The sequence below is a fragment of the Equus przewalskii genome, chromosome 8 (genome assembly GCF_037783145.1).
Source record: "Equus przewalskii isolate Varuska chromosome 8, EquPr2, whole genome shotgun sequence".
Classification (NCBI taxonomy): Eukaryota; Metazoa; Chordata; class Mammalia; order Perissodactyla; family Equidae; genus Equus; species Equus przewalskii.
Window position 1 is genome coordinate 38,702,434 of NC_091838.1, and position 24,655 is coordinate 38,727,088.

Genomic DNA, 24,655 nt, shown 5'->3' on the forward strand with positions numbered 1-24,655 from the left:
ATCAAATAGCCTAATATATATTTATTTGGAATCTCCAAAGGATGTAAGACAGAAAAAAATCTTTGAATAGATAATTGCCAAACATTTTCCAAATATTATGAAAGCTGTAAACTCACAGATTTAAGAAATTCAACTAACACCAAGCACAAAAAGAAAAAAGAACAAAATATGTTAGAAGGAAGAAACGATTTTAAGAAATTGCTTAAAACTGGTGGTAAAGAGAAAATCTTAATAGCCGTTAGAGAGGAAAGACACAACACATACAAAAGAACGATAAATATGACAAAAAATTTTTTGTTGGAAACAATGCAAACTAGATGACAGTGGAACAACGTCTTTATAAAAGCACTAAAATAAACAAAAGGTAAACAATGACAGTGACAACAACAAAAAACCTCTGTCAACCTATAGTTCTACACTCAAGAGAAATATCTTTCAAAAACAAAGGCAAAATAAAACCTTTTTCAGATACAAAATCCCTGAAAGAATTCATCCAGCAAATCTGCACTAGAAGAGGTGTTAAAGGAAGTACTTCAGGCCGGAGAATAATACTAGATGAAAATCTGGAGTTTCCAAGGAAAAATGGAGACCAGTGGCCTCGTGTCTATGTGGGTAACTATAAAAGACTTTTTAAATTATTTAAATGTTTTTAAAAGATTGGCGATTTTAAAGCAAAAAGTAATAATATATGTTGGGGTTTATCACACATGTTGACATAAAATGCGTGACAACAATGGTACAAAAGAAAATGGAACTATGCTAAATGTGAAGTGATATGATATCATTTGAAGGTAGACTTTGATAAGTTAAAGATGTGCATTATAAACTCTAAAGCAATCGCTAAAATAAATTATAGCTAATAAACCAACAAAGGAGATAAAATGAATCATAAAAAATATTCCAAAAGGTAGTAATAAAATAAGAAAAATAAACAAAGAACCATGGTAAAAATATAAAATAAATAGCAAGATGGTAGATTTAAACTCAACTATATCAATAATCACATAAATGTAAATGGTCGAAGTACTCCAAATAAGGCAGAGATTGTCACATTGGATTAGGGAAGCAAGACCCAACTCTACGCCACCAACAAGAAACCTCCTTTAAATATAAAGATACAAATAGGTTAAAAGTAAAAAGATGAGAAACATGTATGGCAAATAATTGAAGTCTGTAACACCTCCCTCCTTCCCTCCCTTTATCCCTCCCTCCCTCTCTCTCTCTCTTTCTCTGTCTCTCTCTCTCTCTCTTCCTCTCTTTCCTATGTCTTTGAAAATGCCTTGAATCATTGTAAAACATGTATTTGAATTTAAAATTCTTTTCCCTGGGCATTTTTTTACTTCACTAGAGCTATCTCCTTTTGGCCCCTATATGGGTCAAAATAAGTCACAGAATATAAAATAATGGCAGAAAGAAAAAACATGGTAACGAAACAGACTGGAAAGTGCTATTTAATCCAAAGAAAGCAAAGTAAGGCACATTAGCAATCAGCACTGAGAGCACAGTATTTTGCTCAGTCTACTGTACTGCTTGGCCTGTCATGAGTGAAACATTAACTGCACTGTTCAAGGCTGTAATTGACTTATTTATGTGCATCCATGTTTAAATGTAATAGTATTTCTGAAATGAACAGCACCATAAAAAAATTAGAGCTTTTTTTGGGTAGCACTAAATAAATCAGTCGTGAAGCTGAAGGATTCTTATGTGTCACAGAGGTTAGGATAAAGACTAAAGACTGGACATTTTAAGTAGAAGATCTTGGCTCGATAATTGGGAAAAAATGTTCTAACAATTAGAATGTCTGAAAATCAGAATGGGCTACTTTTCTAAGCCTGTTAATTTCAGTCATTAGAAGAATTAAAACAAAGCTTGGATTCAGGGCTGTGCCAGCCTATGTGAAATTTTGGGTAAATTAAGAAAAGCTACCCTGTCTGGGTGGATGACAATAAAAGCTGCTCTCTCTGTGTGGTTGTATCCCTATGCCAGTTACTAGAATTAGTGAGCAGAACATGGCCTTAATTTCACAGCCTCTGCTTTATTTTTTATTATTTATTTTTATTTTTTTATTGCAATAACATTGGATTATAATATTATGTAGCTTTCAGGTGTACATTGTAATATATTTTGAATTCTGTGTAGATTACATCATGTTCACTACCCAAAGACTACTTACAATCACAGCGTCTACTTTTCCTCTCAGATGGGAACCTTCTGCAGTGTCCTCTTGCTAGAAATGCTGTAGATCAACTTCCTGAGGTAGACTAGTTTGAAGTTGATGTCCCCTGAGGTTTATGAGTCTTTATTTCCAAGTGTAAGCTTCATATAAATCAGTGCTTTTGGTGTCCCAGTCTCCACACAGATCACATTCAAAGAAGCATAATACCATAATCTAAAGTAATGTGAGAAGAATTTCAATCTTTACTAGTGTCTCTCAAAAACCATTAAATGTGATCCAATTTATAACCTGTACACCATTTGTCAAAAGATTCTTTCTTCATTAGAGCCTAGCTCAATCCCCTCATGCTTCATTTGCTCTAAAGGCTCTCACTTGCTAACCCTCTAAAATTTTCTTTCAAACCCTAGCCCATGAGGTTTTCTATCTCTGTTTTGTCTCCTACCTTTCTCCTGCATTTAGTATCTCATTTTTCCTCCTTCCGTTCTCCAGATTCTATAATATAAGAAAAAGCAATTGTGTGGAAAAATATAGAACTTCTTTAGATTGTGAGAGAATGGGGAGAATTTGAGCAAGTAAAGGTAAAATTTCTCCTTATTTTTCCCACTACTGTTTCTAGCTCTTTTTCTCTCTCCATCTGTTCTGATTCTTTAACAGTGCAGCCTGGAAAATAGGCTGAGATAGACTAAATGATTCTTGGGTGAGTTCAGGAGTAGGGACATTCAAATTAATATTTATACTTACTACTTATTGGTTGAATCCTATGTCTGCAGAACCTTCTATTAGGTCCCAAGAAAAGAGGCAAAGCAAGTTCTGTGAATAATCCCTACCCATAAGGAATTTACAATCTCATGAGCAACACTGGATAAAATCACATGAAATAGATTTCAAGGAAGAAAACCAGTAGACCGTGAAAATGACTACAAGCTGCACACCCATAAATAGCCTAAGGGTTACCTGGATGTTGGGTATACAGCATGGACAGAACTGTGGGGAAGCCAGTGAAAGTTTCATGAAAGAGGTAAGTATTGAGTAAATGTTTAGATGAGGAAAAAGACCGTGGAACTAGGGAAATTAGGACAGAGATATACTGAAGAATCAAAGCAGTGTGCAGCAGATAGTATGTAGACTTATCTGCTGGAAAAGAGGGTCTAGGCAGGGTGGGAAGCCTTTTTTCTCAAGGGGAATGCAATTCTCCCTTCTCTGAGCTCCTATAACACTTGTTGTGTGACTTCGTTATTAATTTATCCCATTCTGCCCTAAGTTGCTTATACATTTTTCTATTTCCTTCATTAAATAACTCCTAGGAAGTAGAGACAATATTCCCATCCCCCCATGCCCCCACCTTCTAAAGCACTTCAGACAGAGTCTAGAAAAAGTAGTTGTTCAATAGATACATGCTTAATTAAATAGAGTTGATGGGAAGCTAGTCAGAGTGGGTAGGGATGTGGAGAAGGGTCACATGCCTGTGCTAATGAGTTCAAGTTTGATACTGGAGATTGCTGGAAGTTAAAACATGTTAGGGATGTGATCAAAATGATATTTTAGGAAGAGGAATTTTTTTGTCATTCTACATTGGGAAGTGGAAGATAATAAATAAGTTTATCTTTTTATTTATGTAAGCGTTGGCTGGACGTTTGGGAAGAGTTGTTTCATATATGATGCGTAGTACTGAACTTTAAGCTAATTTTAGTCATTGATACTTTTTTGGATTCGCTAGAGATTTTATTTTTTAAAACTTTTTACCTTTTGACCCCCTTTTGAAACTTTTGAATAAATATGTTTAGTCTTCTTGAATTTCATGGGATGGTTCAATGTACTCTAAGAATCTCTTGAGTGTCGATAAATTTCTTCATAAAGGTTTTTTGGTATTGCTGATTATAAGTAGGAGTGATACTACACTCTGGAGGGAGATTTTGGCATGTTTTAAATACCATGTAAGTACATGCAATTGGAAAAAAAATCTGGAATTGAAATTCCAGATTAATACTTACAGAAAAGATCTTTAGGAAAGATTTCTTCTAAATTTTAGGGGTTTTTTTCATTGAGAGATTACAGAACTATTTTATCAAACTAATTTCTCATCCCTCCTGGTCTTAGGAAGTTTTAGAACAATTGCTGGCACTAATATGTTTAGATACTTCTTTACAGACTCATCTTCAATTCTAATGAATTTTTTGTTACTAACATTTAACACAAAGGTTTCTTTTAATGGTTGATATTATACAAGTCACAGATGTTGACTGGTGATTTCCGTCAAGCTTTCAATTATTTTTCTCATTTTATCAGCATAAACTTGAATTTATGATCTAAATTTGTTTTGAAGAAATATCCTTAGTGTTAATTTTGATTATAAAAGTAACACTACTCAGTATATATATAGCTCCTGAATTTCTTTGTTTGTATACTGAGTGGAGTATATAAAGCAAAGTTAAAGATTGCTGTTTGTGAAGGAAAAGCAACATAGCATCTCTATGAAAAGTGGATTCACCCATCCGGTGAGTCTACCTCTCACACCAAAAGAATAGGGGTAGAATGCTGCAACTCAGTCTCTAATGAGACTCCAAACCTAAACTAGTGGAGAGTTTCTAAATTTAATATGATGTAAAAAATTGCAAAAATATAAAGCAAATTCTATTCTGTACATATGAATAAAGTGTACATATATTGCTTCATATCTAGGATTCACTGGATTCTAAAAGAAAAGTAGTTTTGCACAGATAAAAAGCCAGTGATGTCATCTTTGGAAGACTGAGAGAGTAACTCTTCTCCGTAATTTAACAACACTGAGAAAAGGTACAGCAGGCACCTTGGAAGGAGCCAAGGGATCCAAGCACTTTGTTATTCCAAAGGCTTCCAGAAACCAGATTTCAACTCTCTGGACAAATAGGCATTAAAGGGCTGCAGCAAACTATACACATGGTATTCTTTTTCTTGGCTTCACAATTTTTAGTTAATATATTGGGTTCTTGGGTTAATTCCAATAGCACAGCTCATAAATGCAGGCCTTTTCTTCTAGGGGCTGGAGGGAACAATCATAAAATAAAACTTTGACAGCCTCTCTGTTCCATTATAAAATGTAACATCCTTTCTGAAAAAGAGAAATCCCCCAAAAGTGAAAAGAGGGCAGCACCACAAAAAAGTTGGGGACACTTCAAACAATAGTTTGAACCACATGTTATTCTTCAAGAAATTTCAGTTACAGTAGCATGAATGTAGATTATATGTCTTGGAGAAATAGAGAAAGCTGAATGAACAATTTCAGAGATGGGGAAGAGCTGTTGCCACAAATATTTGTTCATTGTGATGCTTATTTTCTTAACCTGTGAGATGAAATTTCAGTTTATGAGAACTGGCTATTCTGTTCCCAGACTGGGCAGTGGCTGTCTGAATGTTTCTGTATGAATGAAAATCTCATCTCCCAGGGAATAAAAAAGATAAAGATATTTAGCAATGCCCTCTTATGTTTCTGAATTTTGTAGAACTGGCAGTCGTTTGATACACTGAAAATACGTTCTTCCCAAAGAAGTAAGGCTAGATTCTTTGAATATGTTTTGCATGACAGACCCCTTTGGCAGTATTATGTTTTTGCATAGCTTGTAGGGAGAGACTGGACGAGCTGAATGCTCCCTGGTTCATTAGCATAACCCAGCCCATTTCCAACACACGCCCAGAACTACCTCATTAGCCATTGGGATTGGAGCCAAAAACATAAGACTACAGTGAATATAAGGGGAATTACTGGCGAGAGAGCTCTAGACCAACTTAGTACTGAACCCATTACTTTTCCAAGATTAGAAAAATATTACACTAACAGGAACCATTTCTCCATCTCATTCAGATAAGAATTTAAGGTTTTAATCTGTATCTTTTACCTGGAACAATTAACTGCACCATAATAAGACATGCAGCCTGGCTGCATATATTTAAGCACTTCTGTTAATCTCTCTTCCTCTCTCTCTCTCTTTTATTGATTTATGTTTTGGATAGCTTTGACATTGTAAACCACAGACGAATTGGAGCCTCGCATTGAAAAGAGGTGTTGTGCAACGAATTTTTTCTTGTCTAAAGAAGTTTACTTTTGCAAGAGGGAATCTGAAAGATGACAGGGGCAAAGAGGAAAAAGAAAAACGTGCTCTGGAGCAAGATGCATACCCCTCATTGGGAAGACTTCAAACAGTGGTGTAGAAAACGACTACCTATTTTGGAATGGGCACCACATTACAATCTGAAAGAAAACTTGCTTCCAGACACCGTGTCTGGGATAATGTTGGCCGTTCAACAGGTGACACAAGGTAATGTACTGCGTTTGATTTTCCTGTTTTATGCAGAATAGATGTCACTTTGCTTTCTTGGAAGAGTGTTGTCACCTAAGATCTGCAGTTCTAATAAAATAGATATTTATTTAACTTTAGGGGAATAAACATATTGAATATCTGCATATAAAAGTTTTCCTAGTTGTCTCTTTTAAAAATCTTTTGATAGCTATTAGCATTGAGCCAGTTTTTGAATGGCATTACATATTTGCAGTGTTAAAATTCATACTGTGTAAGAGTGAAAGATCAGTAATTATAAGAGAATGAGTTTTTATAGCTTGATTTTACTGATATCGTTTCCTACTTTTGCTGAATCAAGTTATGAAATATCTCCGGGCTTGCACACATTCTTTGTGAACCTAATTAACAGCACACAATTACCTGTTGTATCTTTAAGAGTTGCTGTAAGCAAGAAACCAGAGTTTTCTGTACATAAAGGAGGCTTTTTGCCAAGATCATTATTTGCAAAGAGAATCCTGTATGTCCTTAGAGCTTATGTTTTTCTGTTCATGCCTATTTAATTCTGTATCACATTACATACTGTATTCATTTTTCAATGAGAAATTTAAACTGGTGAGAAGTCTGATTTTAACTTTCCCAAAGCAGATTCTAAATGATATTCTGGATTTAGATAGGTGTTTCTGTTGGTAAAAGCTTTTAGTTAACCAGTGTGCATGCACGTATGAGCTTGTATGTGTTTTCCTTAAAGGCATGTTCTGTTTGTTGCATTTTTTTTTTTTTTTTTTTTTTTTTTACTAATTCAGGTAATAATTTCCTACCTGTACCAAGCAAAGGAACTGATTTCTCAGCCTTGAGAATTTGGAACACTTTCCTTGGCCTAGGCTCTGTAGATTTATATTTCCTGCGGTTTCACTACCTCCTGGGCTTGAAATATTATTCATACTGTTAAATTATAAGCACTCTTTCAATTGAATTATTCTCTAGCTGGAACAAACACATTGTGTATTTGCGTTTTTAGTATGGTTAAGAACATCTGCACTAGTGGCTTTTCTTTAAGATCCATAATACTATCATGCTTTATGGGATTCCATTTCCCTGAATAGTCTTGTATTACATTTTTAATAACCATTTTGCCAGTAGCAAAGCATAGTAATCTTTTATAAAAATGCAAAGTAAATAACAGGTTAGGGCATTTTGAGCCTTGTTTTTATTCAATTTTAAAGACAAAATGAGGCACTACCATGTGCTTTGAAACTGGTGATGAACTTACAAGGGCTTTTTCACCAGATAGTTTCAGTTTATTTTACAAATTTATTTTTCTTTAATTTAATGTAAAGTGAAAGAGAAATATATTTTAAAAAATAATTTGTTTTTTCATCTTTGTGAAATATCAGGCTAATAAGGAAATTTGGGGATATAGTAAAGATACCTATGATTCCTCATTAGTGATATCATTTATGTGTAAGTCTTTGGTAGTTAATTATATGGCTTTTATTTGGGTCTAGATTTTGAGGGATTTTGTTTTATGATTCATGTATTTCATTGATTATGAAGGAACACATTGGCCAGTTCCCTCCTGATGAGAAGCAGAAAGCTTACTCAGCCCTTGTGTCTTGGAAAGTTATGGATCTGATGGCTGGTTCTCCTGGACGGCTATGAGTGATTGGACAAAGCTACACTGCCAGAAAGAACTTAAAGGTTTTTGTTGGCGAATGAAAAGACTAATCCTTCTAAAAGCACCTATTCTTTTAAAAACAATTCTTTCAGACTTTCTCATGCTTACCCACTATGGAGAGATAAAAAGTGAAATACCATAAGCTACCATTTGTTATAAGGGCACTGTGCTAAACCCCTTATATACATTATCTTCCCTTATCCTAATAAAATCCCAAGAGACAGCAGTCTCTTCTCCATTTTCCATCTGAGAAAATGGAGGCTTAGAAAAGTAAGTAATTTTCCCTGGACCTCATACCTGATAAGTGGTAAAGTCAGGTCTTGACTCCAAAGCCAACACTTTAACATTTTATACTTTATACTCTACATTGCCAAAATAACTAGACTTTTTCATAATACCAATGTTATTAGTAATAGAAGACATTTCTTTGGAAAGGTACAACTATTCTTCCCTTCAAATTACTTTTGCATTTACGTTTCATCCCTGCAGTTTTTAGACTCAAAAGCCAAGTGACAAGGAAAATAACTACAGTAGACATAGAGTAAGGAAGGCATTTATGTATCATTACCCTCTATTTGTGTGAGTACAATGTTGGCAATCATTATCGGCTCCATTTATTTAGGAAAATTAGAATAAGAATAATTTTTACTTTTGCATCATAACACAAACAATAGAAATAAATACCTGTTTTCACTCTACTAATCTTTGAAGCAGCTTTTCAGTTACTAAGTGAAATTGTGGAATTCAACATTTTTTGACCTACAAATATGAAAAGTTATATGCTTTAATCTAGTAGTTGTTATTCATTCCTCTCTCTCTAAAAATGCATTTAAAATTAAGAAAGATAATGGAAACTAACATTTGAGTGTTTTCTGTATGTCAAATACCAAGGAGCCAATTTAAAGTACTTTATTAAAGAATTCCCCATTGTTAAATATAGGTGCTTGTCAGTTATCTTCATAGTTGACTCTATAGCATTTTCCGTTTTGACTATACTCTTTCTAAAACCCTTTCTGCTCTTGATTTTTAGACACTGCTTTTTTGTTTTTCTCTTACTATCTCTCTGGCCTTCTCTTCTTATGAGTCTCCACATATTTTGCCTCCTACTTTATTTACTCATTAAACATCAGTGTACTGGAGACTCAAACCTCCAAAAATGCCTTAGGCTGTTTAATCTGCATAAGAGGCTTTAACCACCAGCACTGTGCTAGTTAAACTTTCTTCTCAACTGGAGATCCCCATATTCAATTATGCAAACCTAGAATCTTTTAAAAGCACTTCAAATTGCAATATTTAGTCTTCTAAAACAAACAAACTGAATGGCACCACCATCCTAACCAGAATTATAATAATAATAACAGTAATTTTCAGGCACAAACACAAACACTGTTGTAAGAACACTTGGGATATATACAAAACTGAGGCCAAGAGAGGATAAATAACTTGCTTAAAGTCACACAGCTAATGAGTGGAGGAGTTAGGATTTGAACTCACGTAGTCTGGCTTCAGGGATTGTGCTGTCTGTTTTTTACTAGACTACGTCTCACAGAGGATCTCAAGAGTCATTCTCAACTCTTCCCTCTCTTTTGGTACTCTGCACGCTAACATACAATCAGCCACCAACTTCTGTTGTCTCTATTCCCTAAATATCTTTCCAACCAAGTAGTTTAACCTCATGCTCCCCAGCTCTTGCTGCTGCTCTAGTTCACGGATGTTATTGAAATCATCATCTTGTGGTTTTCATTCTCTGCTTTGTCTCCTCCTGTAGGCCATATGCCATACTGTAGCCAGAATGACCGTAAAAATCTGAACATACCATTTCAGAATTCTTCAATGACCCTCTATTTCTTCCAGGATAAAAGCCCAATTCTTCAGCATAATCTATTAGATCGTTAGTAATCTGGGCCCCTGGATACAAAGATCTGCTCAAAGAGAGCTCTCCTCTGAGAATCCCTTCCAATCTCCTCGGAAGACATATGTTTTCTTCCCTCCCACTCCCTTTGTACTGTTTACACATCTCTATGATAGGCCTTCACAGATTGTATTAAAATCTTTTGGTACAACTCTTTTCAGACTGGTCTGTAATCTCTGGAAACAAAGACAGTGTCTTAATCTTTATATTCTTACCAACTTGTATACCACCTGGCACATAGAAGTAGATTTTTCAATAAATGTTTGTTGGAAGAATTAAAAATAATTTAGCTCCTGAAACCTCGATTGTTCCATGGTAGGATGCTGCCTCTCTAGGAAGGAAGTTGAGTTTAATTCTTAAGTTTTCAAATTCTTAATATTTCAAAATAAATGTAATAAAGATACTGATAGCAAAAAATATATTAAAATATGAGTAATTTCTTCCAATTCTTCATACTTTCTTGAAGTTACAAACTTGCAGCACTCCAGGCAAATCTGAGAAAAGAAATGTTTCCTTTGTCCCAGTCTTAATTTCTTCTCCAGCAGACATTAACAAGTATGTATAGTTTATATAAAAATCATATGCCTGGTTTCTCTTGAAAAGGGGGATTATACGGCCATATGGTGCCCACATTCCCACGTGGCAAAAATCTGCTAGACCTTAATAAAGGCTACCTCCTTCAGAGAGGGCATTCACTTTGCATTTTGGCACAGTCCCCACCACTCACATGTGCACTGCCAACTCTTCCTGCTAGTATTCCCATTACCTGCCTAGCCCTCGTCTGACTCTGTCTCCCCTTCTCCCCTGCCAAGACACGTTTCTTTTTCTTCTCCTCAAAGACCCCCGGTACATAGTTGTAGATTCTAGTTCTAGGTCCTTCTGGTTGTGCTGACACCTTCTAGTATGTTTTGTTGAAATGCCTTGAACTTACTCTTGAATAAAACCTTTATAGAGAAATTGCATAAGATTATGTTCTTAACTTAGATCCATAGAACCTTTATTTATCTATAATTCTATGTATTTTCTGTTCCTTATTTTAGAAAAGAGTTCTGGGAAGGATTCAATAGGCAGTACCAGACTACTAAAGGAATGATTGCCCCTCCCCAAAATAAATAAAGCATAGATGTGCTTATTTCAAAGAAAGAAAGAGAAATTTTAGATTGTTATTTTACCATGTTCAAATTTTTCTTAAAAAACATTTGTATTTTTTAAAATACTTAAAAAATTTGGAGGCTTTCACTACTAACATCAGGTAAGAATCACTACAGTTAGCATCTGCCGCAATGTTCTTTGATGTCACATAGGACCACACTACAGAATGTTTTTGTGGATGAGCAAATATTCTAGAGAATGTCATTGACTTGAAATGTGTCACTAACATGGTTGGCAATCTAAACAATATAAGACTTTGGTCCCTAGAGTATTTAGTTCACATTCTAGCTGGGATGATCACTTGGGCGAAACAGTTTCTCTGTTTCCAACCTGAAAACTCAAGCATTGAGACGGGGTGGAGGCCTAAAATGCATGACTTGCCATATAAGAACCTAATACACTGAGCAGCAATATGAGAATGTTTTGCCTTGCATTCCAAGGGATCACCTAGAATTCTTGTTCCCAAACCATGAAAATTTTATGCTACCATTGGGTTGCCCGATTTTCAAACCACAGCGTTTGGACCACAGCGGGCCACAGACAAAAGATGTATGTTCCTTATAATTACGCAGAATGTGTGGCATTCCTGGCACCAAAACATATGTGTGGAAGCTGAGCTTCATTGCACTCCTGAGGGCAGCTTAGTGACATGTGGAACAATAAGTGGAAATTCCTGAAGCATACTGAGTGGCAAAGATTAAAGGCTTGTCTGGGAATTTTTCTCTGCGTAGTCAGCCTTGAGGATGCAGAACCCTAGCATTAGCTATGTATCTCTAACCTAACTCTCTTAATCACTATATCTTCCTGCTGGTAACTTTTCTCTTCTCCAGCAACAATGGCAGCTAACTATTGCTAAATAGGCCTAAAGTATACTTGCCCTGATCCACATAAAAATATACCCAGGAGCAAGTAACACTCTGCTGGCTTTTCCCTTCTCCATTTCCTCTAACCTAGTGATCCACTATAGCTCCAGGCTTTATTCAGCATTTCTGATTTCCTTTTGATTTTTCTTAAATATAAAATAATGATGATTTGTATATTAAAGGGCCATTTACATATTTCTACACTTAGAATAATGCTCTCTATAATATTTAGACCTGTTCACCTGGAAGAACCATGACCTTCCTTTCTAGGGTGTTGAGAACTTGGCAAGGTTTGCAACAAAATAGGCACTGAATGTGAAGATAAGGTGTGTGGCTTATATAGTAGTAGACTTCTGTTTTTTACCAGCTAGGATCCATCCCTGCTTCTTTTAGTAACTATGCCTTGGATTTGTTTTGGGGAACAACGCTTCTTCCATTTTTAGTATACATAATTTAGATGAGGTTATAATTTTGGCTCTAGTGATGGAGTCCAGGCTGATCAGTGGACTGAGTCCCCCTCAGGATTCTCAACCTTGGGGACCCACTGGAACCACTGTGGGGCTTGAAAGAACACTGGTACCTGGGTCCCATCTCAAGCAATTAAATCAGATTTCCTGGGAGTACTTCCCAGACATTGAGGCATTGTGTTTCTTCTTCTTTTTTCAGTTGTCCCAGATTCTATTGTGCAACTGTGTTGAAAGCTGGAACCAGACACAGCTGTTGGTCCAGGTGAAGGCTTGTGGCTCCAGTCTTGATAATTAGCACAATTCCATACACCTGGCCAGTGAGTGGTTCAGGGACGAGATCTGCCCCCTAGGCACAAGGGTGTGGATTTACTACACAACAAGTCAGTCATTTCTTACTTTATCATAGTGGCAATACAAATGACCTGAGAGGTCCAATTGGTCTGGGTCCCAGGGTATGTGGGACCTTTTAGGAAGAGACATCTTCCTTTGTGCTGGGACTACTGACAGTAAGGATGATGCACCTCTATAGACTCTCATGGCCTCCAGAGCCTGAAAATGAAGCCATCCCAGCAAAGGGCATAGCAGAGAGAAACCTAGTCCTGATGACAGCTAGTACGCCCCTGACTTCACTTGCCATGCAAACACATTTTTGTCTTTGCTTAAGTAGGTTTAAGTTGGGTTACTTCTAATCACTTTAAATACACGTTTGCATGTTACTACAGCTTAAATACGTTATACAAATTGTTTTTAATTCTACAAAACTCAGCAAGGTAGCTATTATTATATTTTATATTTTCATAAGAAAATATACTTTATATTTTCATAAGAAGAAAAATTTGAGGCTCAGAACATTAGATGACTTACCCCCAATTCTAGTACTGCTAAGAGGAATTCAGACCAAATCTGCCAGGCTCCATCCCTCGCCACTCACTGCCTTCTGTTCTCTGGCTTGCTTGAGTATAACAGACATAACTTGAGTGGGACTGGGGCTGACTCTGGGCAACAGAACACCTGAGCCTTCCTTCACATTAACCCCTCAGGCTGCCCCTTCCTGTGAAGACATGGCACCTTCCTGATCAAACTTCCCAGAGAGCAGAAAAAGACTCTGCCAGTAGGAAGAAGTACCTATACCAGAGATCCTGCTTTCCCTTGAGAGCCTCTCGCTGCCCCCTGCTAGACTAGCTTAGGACTAGACAGGGAGGGAGATGTGCCTTCATACTGGCCTGAGCATCAACAAATGATAGCTTTTACCATTCAGCAGAGGGGACACAAGGATAAAATGTTTAGATGAGACTTTGCTAAAGGCTAGGGGGCAAGAAAAGGTAAAAACAGAGTACCATGAATCTGTAACCAGGGTTCCTTGTCTTCACTTGGTTTGTTCCCTTTTGTTTCAGCTGTGCTCTCCTCTATCAAAGTAGATGCCATCTCTAGCCCTTATCACCCTCAGCGCAGAGCACCATTGTAGACATTTGCTCTCTCCCATTCTGAGTTCCAGAGAAGAAGATCTGCCTTGAGGTCTCTTAACTTTTCTGACACTGGAGATGTCTGCCCACCAGGCAAGACTCTCCATACTCCTGTCGCAGCCATGAGCCTCAGGAGCATAGCTCCATCTCATCTTAGTACCATTTCTATGATTAAACAACATTGGAGGCCGGCCTGTGGCCTAGTGGTTAAGTTCGTGCGCTTCACTTCAGTGGCCCAGGGTTTCGCCCGTTCGGATCCCGGGTGCAGACGTGGCACCGCTCGTCAGGCCATGCTGAGCCGGTGTCCCAAATAGCAGAACCAGAAGGTTCTACAACTAGAATATACAACTATGTAGTGGGGGGCTTTGGGGAGAAGAAGAAGAAAAAAAAGAAGATTGGCAACAAACGTTAGCTCAGGTGCCAATCTTAAAAAACAAAACAAAACAAAAACACTATAGCCTTGTTTCTCCAGTCTTTATTCTCAATCATCTTTTCTTTTCTCTATATACATTTCGTTTTTCATGAGCTAATCCTTATACATAGCTTCAATTGCCACTCTGCTGCTGGTGAATTGTAAAAATATATTTTTATCCCAATTTTCTCTTCCTAGTTCTAGATATAAGTATCCGGCTGCCTATTGGACACCATCTTGATGCCTCCCAGGGACGTATTTAAAACTGGACACATCATTCTCACTCTTGAAATCAGTCCTTATCCTCTATTCGTCATTCCATTGAGAGTCATCCTCATCTACACAGTTGTCTGTGCCAGAAATCTGGCAGTGATCTTTATTGCCTTTGCCCCTTAACAGCCATATTCAATTAATCAAGTTCTATAAATTTCTTCCTCCTAAAGTCTCTCAAATATGTCTGATGCCCATTGCCCATGTGGCAGCTTCCTTGGTAATAGTAGATATTGTAATATTTGCTAAATCCTTAAAATTTGCCATAAACCATGCTAAACACTCATGGTGTATTTTATCAATTAATTGTCATCATAACCTAAGAGCTTGATACCGTTATTATCAATATTTTACAGATGATGGAAAGCTGATTAGTTTGCTTGCAGTGCAAAGTAATGCAGTTTCTATGAAACAGAGGCAGGGTTTAAATTCGGGTCTTTCTGACTCCTGAGCCCATACTCCTATCTTAATTTAGTCACCGTCATTCATTTCTTGCCAGTTAGAATGTCTGTTCATTTATAGTTTTGTCCCTCTGTTATCTATTTCAAACTACAGCAACAAAAAAATTAAGTTAGATAGTGGGGATCTTTGTCTTAAATTCCTTCAGCTACACCATTGTAAATGGCATTTTAATCTGCTATCTCACTATATAGCATCCTTGCTTCACACCATCTTATTGGTCTCTCTCACCTTCCCTTACTGTCTTTCTTCTCATCCCTTCCCTCATGCCTCCCTGGAACTCCAAATACTTCTCTGAAACTGAAACCACAGGTGTGTTTTTATTGTCTTGTATAATGTTGGGAGCCAACATTTAAATATTAGATTTCATTTTAAAATTGAGAAGTTTTTTTGTTCTTCATTTAGATCTAATCATCTAACAACAGAGGGCTTATATTCGTGAATGAAAACAGTAGGTTGAGTTGACTGGTGCCTGCACCCTTTATGTGTGCACGGACTTTCCATTTGTCACATGCCCCAACACTGCCTATCTTTTTACATCAGTACCACCTCAATCCTGTTGTTCATTCTCTTCAGAACCAAAGCAGCATGTTCTCAAATTCAGCTGGACACTTTGATTGTCCAAACCTGTCAAAGTATTCAGAAGAACAAGATATTTAATATAAAAGTAAACACTAGAAGGCAGTTGTGGCTATAAATAACCAACTTTCCTCTCATTACACGGATTGGACTTTTGAAAATATTTTTCAAGGCTCTTAAATATCTGGGTCTCATTTATCTCTCCAGCCATATGTCTTCTTATCTTCATCCTATGTTCTGGTTACACTGAACTGCTCTTAGTGTTCTAATGGATCATGTTTGTTTTGCCTCAGGACATTTGCACAGACTGCTCCCTCTTAAATGAATGTTCCTTCTCCCCTTGTCCCCTTCGCCTGATTATATCTTAGCATATTTTAGGGCTGGATTTTGCCCAGTGGTTCTCAATCTTGGCTGCATATTTTTTTGGCACTTAAAAAAAATACCCATGCCCAAACTTTAGACCAATTAAACAGAATCTCTGGGCAACTTAGGGCAAGTCATTTAATGTTATAGGCCTCAGCTTCCTCAACTAATGACAAAAAATGAAGTAAAATGAGCACTACAGGCTTTCTAAAAGTGGTTGATACCTTTGTTTTCCCATAGCACCCTCGCTCATCCACTTGACTAAGTCTATCACCTTTGTTTTTGATTTAGATTTGATTTTTCTTGTAAGCTATAAGTTCCTTGAGGGCAGAGACTATTTACAGTTTAGGGTGACCAACCATCCTGGTTTTAGCAATGGGTGCCCTGAATTCTGGGAAACCATTTCAGCTCCTATCAAAGTATCTGGTGCATAGTAGGTACCCAAATGTTTTTTGACAGTGAAAAGTCATAATTGAGGTGACAGAATGGAGCTTTCCTGTGCCCACTCTCCTTTTGGTGGCCTCTCTCTATATGGAAACTTTCAATCTGTTACTGTCTCTACTATCTGAGCTTGTAGGTCTGTTGATCATGGGAGTTCTTTCTTTTTCCTCCCGTGAGCTATCACCTGTAGAACAAGCTGCAGGATAGAAGGGTGGTGGAATTGCCTTACCCCACTAGTGATTAGAACCAGTGATCTTTGATTAAGAACACTTGTCTGTGAACCAAGAGACTGTGTGTCTATAGGAATTTTATTTGCATCAGTTGTGGTTCTTGAATATATGTAAATTTACCCCGGGAGACCCACTTGTAATATCACTTAACTCTGATCCTACTCTTGCTGTGAACCAGACAGCTGAATATACTGTGGTTTGCTAGTAACAATGCTAAGACCACCACAAACCAGTTACCAGAGGGAAATAACTTTCATCATTACCCACACAGTTTGGGTTTGATTTCTTATGTGTAATTCTTGGAAGTGCCTGCTACCACCTAATTATTTTGTTTTTAAGAATACTAATCTTAAAAAAAAAGAAAAGAAAAAAGAATACTAATCTGTCCTCCTAGGGTCTTTATTCATTTCTATTAAGAAAATACTCGAAAGAATACAGTCTTTTGCTATATTCTTGGAAAGAGAGAAGTTATTATAAGACAACAATTCAGCCCACAAGGGGTTTGTTATTTTTTCCTTCCTCAGAAATTTGTGGAAAAGTATATATGAGAATATGATCTTGTTATTTCAACCTTGAAGATATCATTCTGGTTTGGGTACATAAGGGTGGGAACATTTTCTCAATAGAAGTTTGTGGAGTATTAGTTTCAGCCACTTTCTGCCTTGAGAAGGTTGTGTAACATAGGGAGCTGCCAAAGAATTCAGTGTTTTTATTTGGGAACATGAAGTATAGAACAATCCGATCTATATAACATAACATGAAATGAATATTTGGTGGTAAAAATTAGATCCATATAGAGAACAAAGTGGCAGCCTTAAAAAGCTGGCAAGACTTGCTTAGCTACAGACATATGGTATTATAGGAAATGGCATTTTAAGAAATCAAGTGCTGCTAATCACTCTTCCTCCAGAGAGGATCTCGAGGGAATGATAGCCACAGGTAACATTTAGGGAATGGCAGCCAATGTTCCAGTTTACTAGCTGAGTTAGTGTTTAAAGTCTAGCTCTACTAAAGCTGGACTGGAGCAAAACTATTTAGATCTGAGACTGAAGAGTTGCTTCTTTCTTTCTTGTAAAGCTAAGGTTTGGATGTGCTTGTGGAAAGAGAAAGAGAGAGACGTATCAGAGCTTACCTTGAGGCAGGCCCTGGTCTTTTTATCATATCTAGTAGCACGGATGAGGAAATAGTAGAAGAGAGAAAAACACACATATGTGGACAGGCCTTTTCCCATCAAGAAATGTTTTCCCTTTCATGTTCAACTTTGACCTCTCTAACTAGCAGCCTTCTTCTTGGGTAGGGGAGATGGAAGGTGGTGGAGAGAAGGAGCCTGACAACTTCTGCTTTCCCACTTGAGCTGAAGTTGTGGCACTATAACTAAAGAGAGGTGGATAGAATCAAGACATTTGAGAAGGTAGGATTGAGCTCAGGTTCTGGGAGGTTAGCTGAGACATACAAACTCAGCCTGACAAGTGTCAAGTTTAGCATCTGGGTGTTAACCAGTAGGACCAGGACACAAAAGGTAAAACTAGGGAATAAAGTGGGGAAGCAGGCAAAGTGTAGGAGCAACTCAGGATTAGAACCTGGGCCCAAGATTCTGGGTGAAAGGAGTCTGAGTTACAGTCTAGGGAGCCAGCAGCATGGATAGATGCAAGTCTTTTCTAATTTTCTACCCAGTGTACGAGCAGGCCTCAAATTTTGGTGGGTGGGCCTGAGCCCATGGGAGGCAGTGAGAAGATGCGCCTGTCTGGCAAAGAGAAGTAAGGGAAGAAGGCATTAACCAGCAGTTACTGTAAAGTGATGAGGACAGTTCTTGTCCTTTGCTGCTCCCAGGCTTAGAGTGTGATCTAAAGAAGTGTTATGGAAACTTGCTCCTCAAAAAAACGCTGAAATATGCCGTGGAGCAATTTCTGTTCACCTTTACTCAGCTAGAGTGTTCAAGGGAAAGAATGTTAGGACCTGTGAGAAGCCTTGAAGCTCCCAGTCATGCTTTGCCCTATGTGGTCAGCACCTCCTAACAAACTGGACTTCAATACCCCTGGGTTGCCACTGGCCTCCACAATGAACTGCTTATTAACCTCACTTCCTGACCTCTTTACAATCTTCTTGACCACTAGACCTTGTTTATGCTTCCATCCTCCTAATAATCAAGACCTTTCTTTGCCTTTGACCCTCTGTTTCTCCCCTTATACTCTTCATTGCTCTGGGCAAATGTATCATTCCATTCCTGGCCCTTTCAGTGCCCAGGAACTGAACCTGGGCTGCCAAAGTAGAGCGCACCAAACTTTAACTGCTAGGCCATTGGGGCTGGCTCTGTTTTGTTTTTTAATGCGTGTGGTGAAAGGGACCAAAACAAACAATTTTCATTTTGGGTTTGTTATGTGAAGGCCTGTGAGATCTCTAGTTGATGTCCATTAGAGTCTGGAGTTTAGGAGAGATATCAGTAAGATATATATATATCTTGTACATCCAATCCCTTGACCATAACCCCTATATATTTATATACATATATGGGATTGGATGGGATAATTCATGGTTAATTTATAGAATAAAAAGAGGAATCAGAATGGAGGGAACCTTGGGGAACATAGACATTTCAGTGGCTGAGGACCTGGCAAACGGAAATGAGAAGACATGGTCCATGAACATTGTGGTGCTCTGGGAGCCAATGGATAAGAGCTTTAAGAGAGGTGTAGTTGATGGAGTAAAACGTATGTATGAAAAATAGAGTCCCCAGGACAAAAGGAATAATAGTTAGAAACCAAAAATTTGAAATTCGACAAGAGAGTTCTAGAAAATATTCTTAATGATGAAATCAGATGTACCAGAACAAAATGCTTCACAATTCTTCAGGAATGTGGGCAACTTGTGGAAAAAACTTGTACGCATCCTTCAACCCCTACTGTAATTCTAGTCTTCCAATAAAACTTTTTGTGACTATGTCTTCCATAATTTCTCTGTCTTCTCTGAACTTTGACTACACTGATCGTTCTATGAACTGCACATATAATGGTTTAATGTTCAATAACATTTGTTTCAGGCAAGCACCCTATAGTTCATATCCCATGTTTCTTTATATCTCTCATGGAATTTCCTGTGGATTTAGGTACGTAGTAAGCGCTTTGTAAGTACTTGTAGAGTAGCAATCAGAAAGACCTCAGTTTTGAATTCTGGATACGTCACTTGGACAAGTTTTCTGACTGCTCTAAGGTTAAGTCTTCCTCTATGGACGGTGGGGATAATAATACCTAGTATGTAGAGTTGCTCTGGAAAGTAAATGTTAGGAAATAAAGTGTTCAGGGCAGAATATAGTGCAAAAGAAATGTTCCATAAATGCTGTTATTTTAATGCTATTGTTATCTTCTATTTCCCGTAAGAACGTAAACTTTACAAAGGTGGGGATTTTTGTCTGGGTTATTAATTGATGTATCTCAAATGTCTGGCACCTTGTAGAGCTTAATTCTAGGAAGATGTTTTTTCCACCTCTACGTTTTAGCTCTGCTATTTGGAGGTAAGAGAAAGATAAGAAGATGGATAAGATCAATTTTGTAAGAGATCTTCCAAAACACCTAAGTTAATAAAATTCTAGGCATCTTACAGAATGTCAAGGGAACCCTCTCAAATTTGCTAGGGTGGATACTTCAAAGCTTACTTCTAGCTATTACTGATATCAGTTGCTAGACAGGTATCATTTAACATCTGCAGGTAGTCTGTGCATGAATGTGCACACACTCTGTGTGTCTCCCACTTCCCTTTCATCCTTTGCCTACCCAGTTAAAAAACTGAAACAGAAATAAAAACAGACAAATCCAAAAGGGAAGGGGAAGAAATGCCAAATAGCCTAATTCGCATTATAGGCTCATTGCATCATTCTGTTTGGGTCTCTGTACACCAGCCAGCACTTATATCCATGACTGCCTGACTGGGTAAAAGAACACCTTAATTACTATTTGTGTCCCATGGGTCCATGATAATTCTCATCAGTTTATTGTGTGTAAACTGTTCGGAGGTATGGGGGATGGAGGTATGGAGGACTGCTGGGGGATGGTACTTTGCAGAGAGAAGCATATCGTGATCTTACGTAACCAAGCTACCTCCTTCTCTAAGCCTGCATTGTGTGAGAAAGGAGTGCCAGCCTGGACTGCAGCTGTCTGTGCTGCTCTGCACAGACAAGGCTCCGCACTTTTGTTCAGACTCGGAGATTAGCCATGTGTGCCTATCTTCTGCTCAGTATTTCCTCATTTTCATGTGGGTCTTGGTGTTTGCTATTGCAGACTTAGCCACTTGAAGCTGGAGAGTTAACAAATCCTCTCTGGAAGCAGCTGGATTATCTTTAAGTAGTAAATTAGCCCCTACAGAGTATGATGACTGTACGTAATCCACTTCTGAAATAATTTAAAACATCACAGTCTGAAAAGTGATATCATCTCACGTGCATGGTTTGATGTTTACTTATATAATTCTGTCACTAAAGGTAAGGGATTACTTCTTTTTCTTCCTCTGAAAATTACAATTTTGAATATAGTTAAGTATCATCTCACTTATTAAAAATATTAAAAGATGGAAATGACAAGGAGAAAGTCCTTCAAATTGACCTACTTCAAGACTGGGAAAACTGGAGACCACTATTGCAGTCTCTTTCTCTTCCTAATCAGGGGATCTCCGAGTCTGAAGTAAATACAGTAAGAGGACACAAGGAAATGGCATATGGCATGTATATTGAGTTTGTACCTGCACACATGCCTCTGTTTCCTGTCACCCTTGGTCACCATATGAAGTCAGGCCCCTTCTCAGTCATCTTTCCTTCCCCTTCTCTTCCTCTAACACTGGTGGTGCATGTCCTCCTCCCTTGCTTGTACTTCGAGTGAGAGCCACACAGCCCGCCTTTATCAGTGCCGCCTGAGGAACCCCTCTTCCTCAGGGAATAGAATCTACACTTTCAAAATGTTCACAAGGCAGTCTCTCTGCCTGTTTTCCTTTCCTAAAATTAGCTGGCTCTCTAACTCAAGGGCATTATCTCCTGAACACCTCTCTAAAGTAGAGGCTAATTGTTTTCCCACTGCCTGTGATAATTCATGTATAAAACACCTCATGCTTGAATTTACATACTCAGTATCTGTCCTGTTCAGTAGTGCATCTCCATTTGCATGTGCCCCTTCCAAGGCCAGTTGTCTTCACATGGTCATATATTTTTGTAAAATTTCCAAAGATATTTTAACAGAAATTGATTAAGAACACTGTCTCTTCCTGACTCAACTTCCCTTGAGTCATATTTCTAATGTCTGGTGGCATTGGAGTGATTGCAGATAATTTTAGGATCTGGTTAAGAGGAAGTTGCCACAAAAGATTGACATTGACTGAGATTGAATAAAATGCATCAGATGGTACTGTAAGAATGATATTGTCAAGAAACTGGTTAATTCATGTCTGCAATTCTCAGATAATATTTAAGTTTCTGCACAGGAAAATTTGAAATGCCTTGAAGTCTTATAGCTATCAAGAATCTTAATAGATATTTTTCAATTTGACAATTTGAATTTCACATATTATTAACTAGTTATAAAGCTAAAATAAAAATCTCTAACCTATCAATAATAAATTAAGGGGGGCAAATGGCTCTATCACTGGGTCCGTGCTCCCAAGAAGGTATCAACTACACCTCCAGACCATCTTTCAGTGGGGAGGAAAGGGGGAACGCGTATTCACTAGTTCACTCTCTGATTGGTCAAAGGCTCACCTTTGAGTGCTCCTCTGAGTTGGCATGAGTGAGTCTGGTCATTAACTGAATCCCAGAGCAGATGTCAACAGAGAAACCTGAGGGTGTGAGAGAAAGAGGAACTGTCAGATTTCAGGGCGTGAAGTCAGACAGCCTCCCCAGAGCTGCAAGAGCAGGTGAGCCCAACAATACCTGAAATGTGTGTTAGAAATGTCAGGTTCACCTTATCTTCTGCTTCCTTTGTTCATAAGCCGCCCTTTCATTCTCACTGAAAAGGCCACTCAGAAGAACCTGAAGTCAGTGATTAAAGCATGCAGCACAAGATTGATTCTTTTATTTCCTTTCTTTGGGTCTTATTGTTAGTGTTTTTCCAAAATTCCAAGCTCTTTCTCTTTCTCTTACGGAATTATTGTTACTTAGCCCTTATTCCTTGGAATGAGAACTTTTAAGTGCTTATATCTTTAGCAATTCCAGGCTCAGAATAAATTCTGAAATGCATACAGAAATACCTCTGATGCTTAATATTCAAGACATCACTCTGCCACCTCCACTCCCAACCCCCAGGCATCTATAAGAAATAATTAAGCTTTTGTCATTGGCTAATTTTTACTCACATGAAGTATCTTTACTGGGGGGATGTAATTTGGATAATGCTATGATTTATCAAGGGGTATGACTTATTAGGTTAAGAATCTCAACTTTGGCTTTAAAATATCTCAAATCTGAGAGTTCCTCTTTTACCATAGCCAAATACAGTAGTTCATTTGTGAGCCTAATGTTTAGAACTAAAAACCATTGTTTGGCTTCTGTTTGCAACCTCAAAAAAATTGAATAGAAGTGCTTTCAGATGATTTTGAAAAATGAATATAAATTTTTTTTTAAATTGACCAAGCTAAAATCTTCCCATTTTTCAGAAGGCATGGGGAAACTATCATTGCTTCTCTGAATAACAATTCCTCAGTCACTGGTCACAAATAAGATGGATAGATCTAGCAGGGAGCTCTTTTTTCTAATTTGCACGAGGGCACTGAATGATTCAAGCAGCAGCTCTGGTTAGATGCAGGCTGGGAGCAGAACCTGGGTTCAGCCTTTTTGATATTTTTGCTGTCGATGCAAATAATCCATAATCAATCTATAAATCACAATTGGGGTCAGTTTCTTAGGAACCAGATCTCAGGACTAGTCTAGGTCCTTCCTTCTCCAAGAAAAGAAGGGCACCAAAGAAGTAGGGTGTACAGAGTGGTTATATACCATCTTGGAACAAAGAGCATACTTCACATATGATAGGAATCTCCCTTTTACAATTGTCAGGAGATGCTTAGCTGGCACAGCAGATGAGTGATCAGCAGGTTGGTGGTCACAAGGTGAGGACAGCAAGTCAATAATTAATCCTTAGTTTAGGGAGGGATGCTTATCCTTAAAGAAATGTCAATATGAGGGAAGTTACATCCATTTCTTTAAGGGCATAATTCTTGTCTTTGAGAAGTAGTTATTATTTAAAGCAGATGTACAATGCATGTTCAACAGGCCACATCAAGCCCTTTTGGAAAGACAAATTCATGCCGAATTAGTTTTACACCAAATAACTTCATCATATACTTCAATATATCTTATTGTTATTCATTTATCATTTCCCCTTTTGATATATAATCTTTTGATAGAAAGACTTGAAGATCAAAATATTGTCCGTGGGTGCCAAAGTGGTTGTTGCCTGCCCTGGGTCCGTCGTGTCCCTCAGTGCTAGGCTTTTATCTCATTTATCTGCCTAGGTTGTGGGGAAATAGTCAGATATAGTGGACAAGCATAGAGATATATATTAACAGAAGAAGCAGTTCATAGGTTATATAATTTTTAAATTAATTTTAGATTATTGTACAAACATTGTACATGTGCTTTTACATGACTCCTCATGCTCACATTGTTTACAATTATAATTACAATCTGGATTGAAAAAGGGAACCAATACCTGAAGGGGGTCAACCGCACAAATCAAGACTAGGTGTAGGATCACTTAAGACATTCACCTGCTTTTTTTTATGTACTTTAGCAGAGATGACACAATGGAAGATTCATCAGGTATAAAAACACAGCATTCAGGTTGAATGATTGCACATGTACCACCTTGGGATGCTGTTAAAATATCTAAAGCCATTCTGTTTTGAAGGACAGCCTTTTTCTCTAAAGGCATTTTAGTGTTTAATTAAGC

At 37.7% G+C, this 24,655-nt stretch overlaps 1 protein-coding gene across 13 annotated transcripts in view; it reads left to right on the top strand.

Moving 5' to 3' along the window:
* Positions 1–2,946: 2,946 nt before the first annotated feature.
* SLC26A7 (solute carrier family 26 member 7) overlaps positions 2,947–24,655 on the top strand; it is a 128,236-nt gene continuing 106,527 nt past the window's right edge. For 4 of the 13 annotated variants that reach the window (XM_070631707.1, XM_008526374.2, XM_008526373.2 and 1 more), the window contains exons 1-2: positions 5,906–6,027; positions 6,164–6,468. In XM_070631707.1, the coding sequence (XP_070487808.1) occupies positions 6,276–6,468 (193 nt within the window). In that variant the 5' untranslated portion in view covers positions 5,906–6,027; positions 6,164–6,275. Of the gene's footprint in view, positions 3,195–4,855; positions 5,096–5,884; positions 6,469–24,655 lie in introns of those variants that run through there. The other 9 variants (XM_008526370.2, XM_008526371.2, XM_070631703.1 and 6 more) reach the window with 8 other exon arrangements.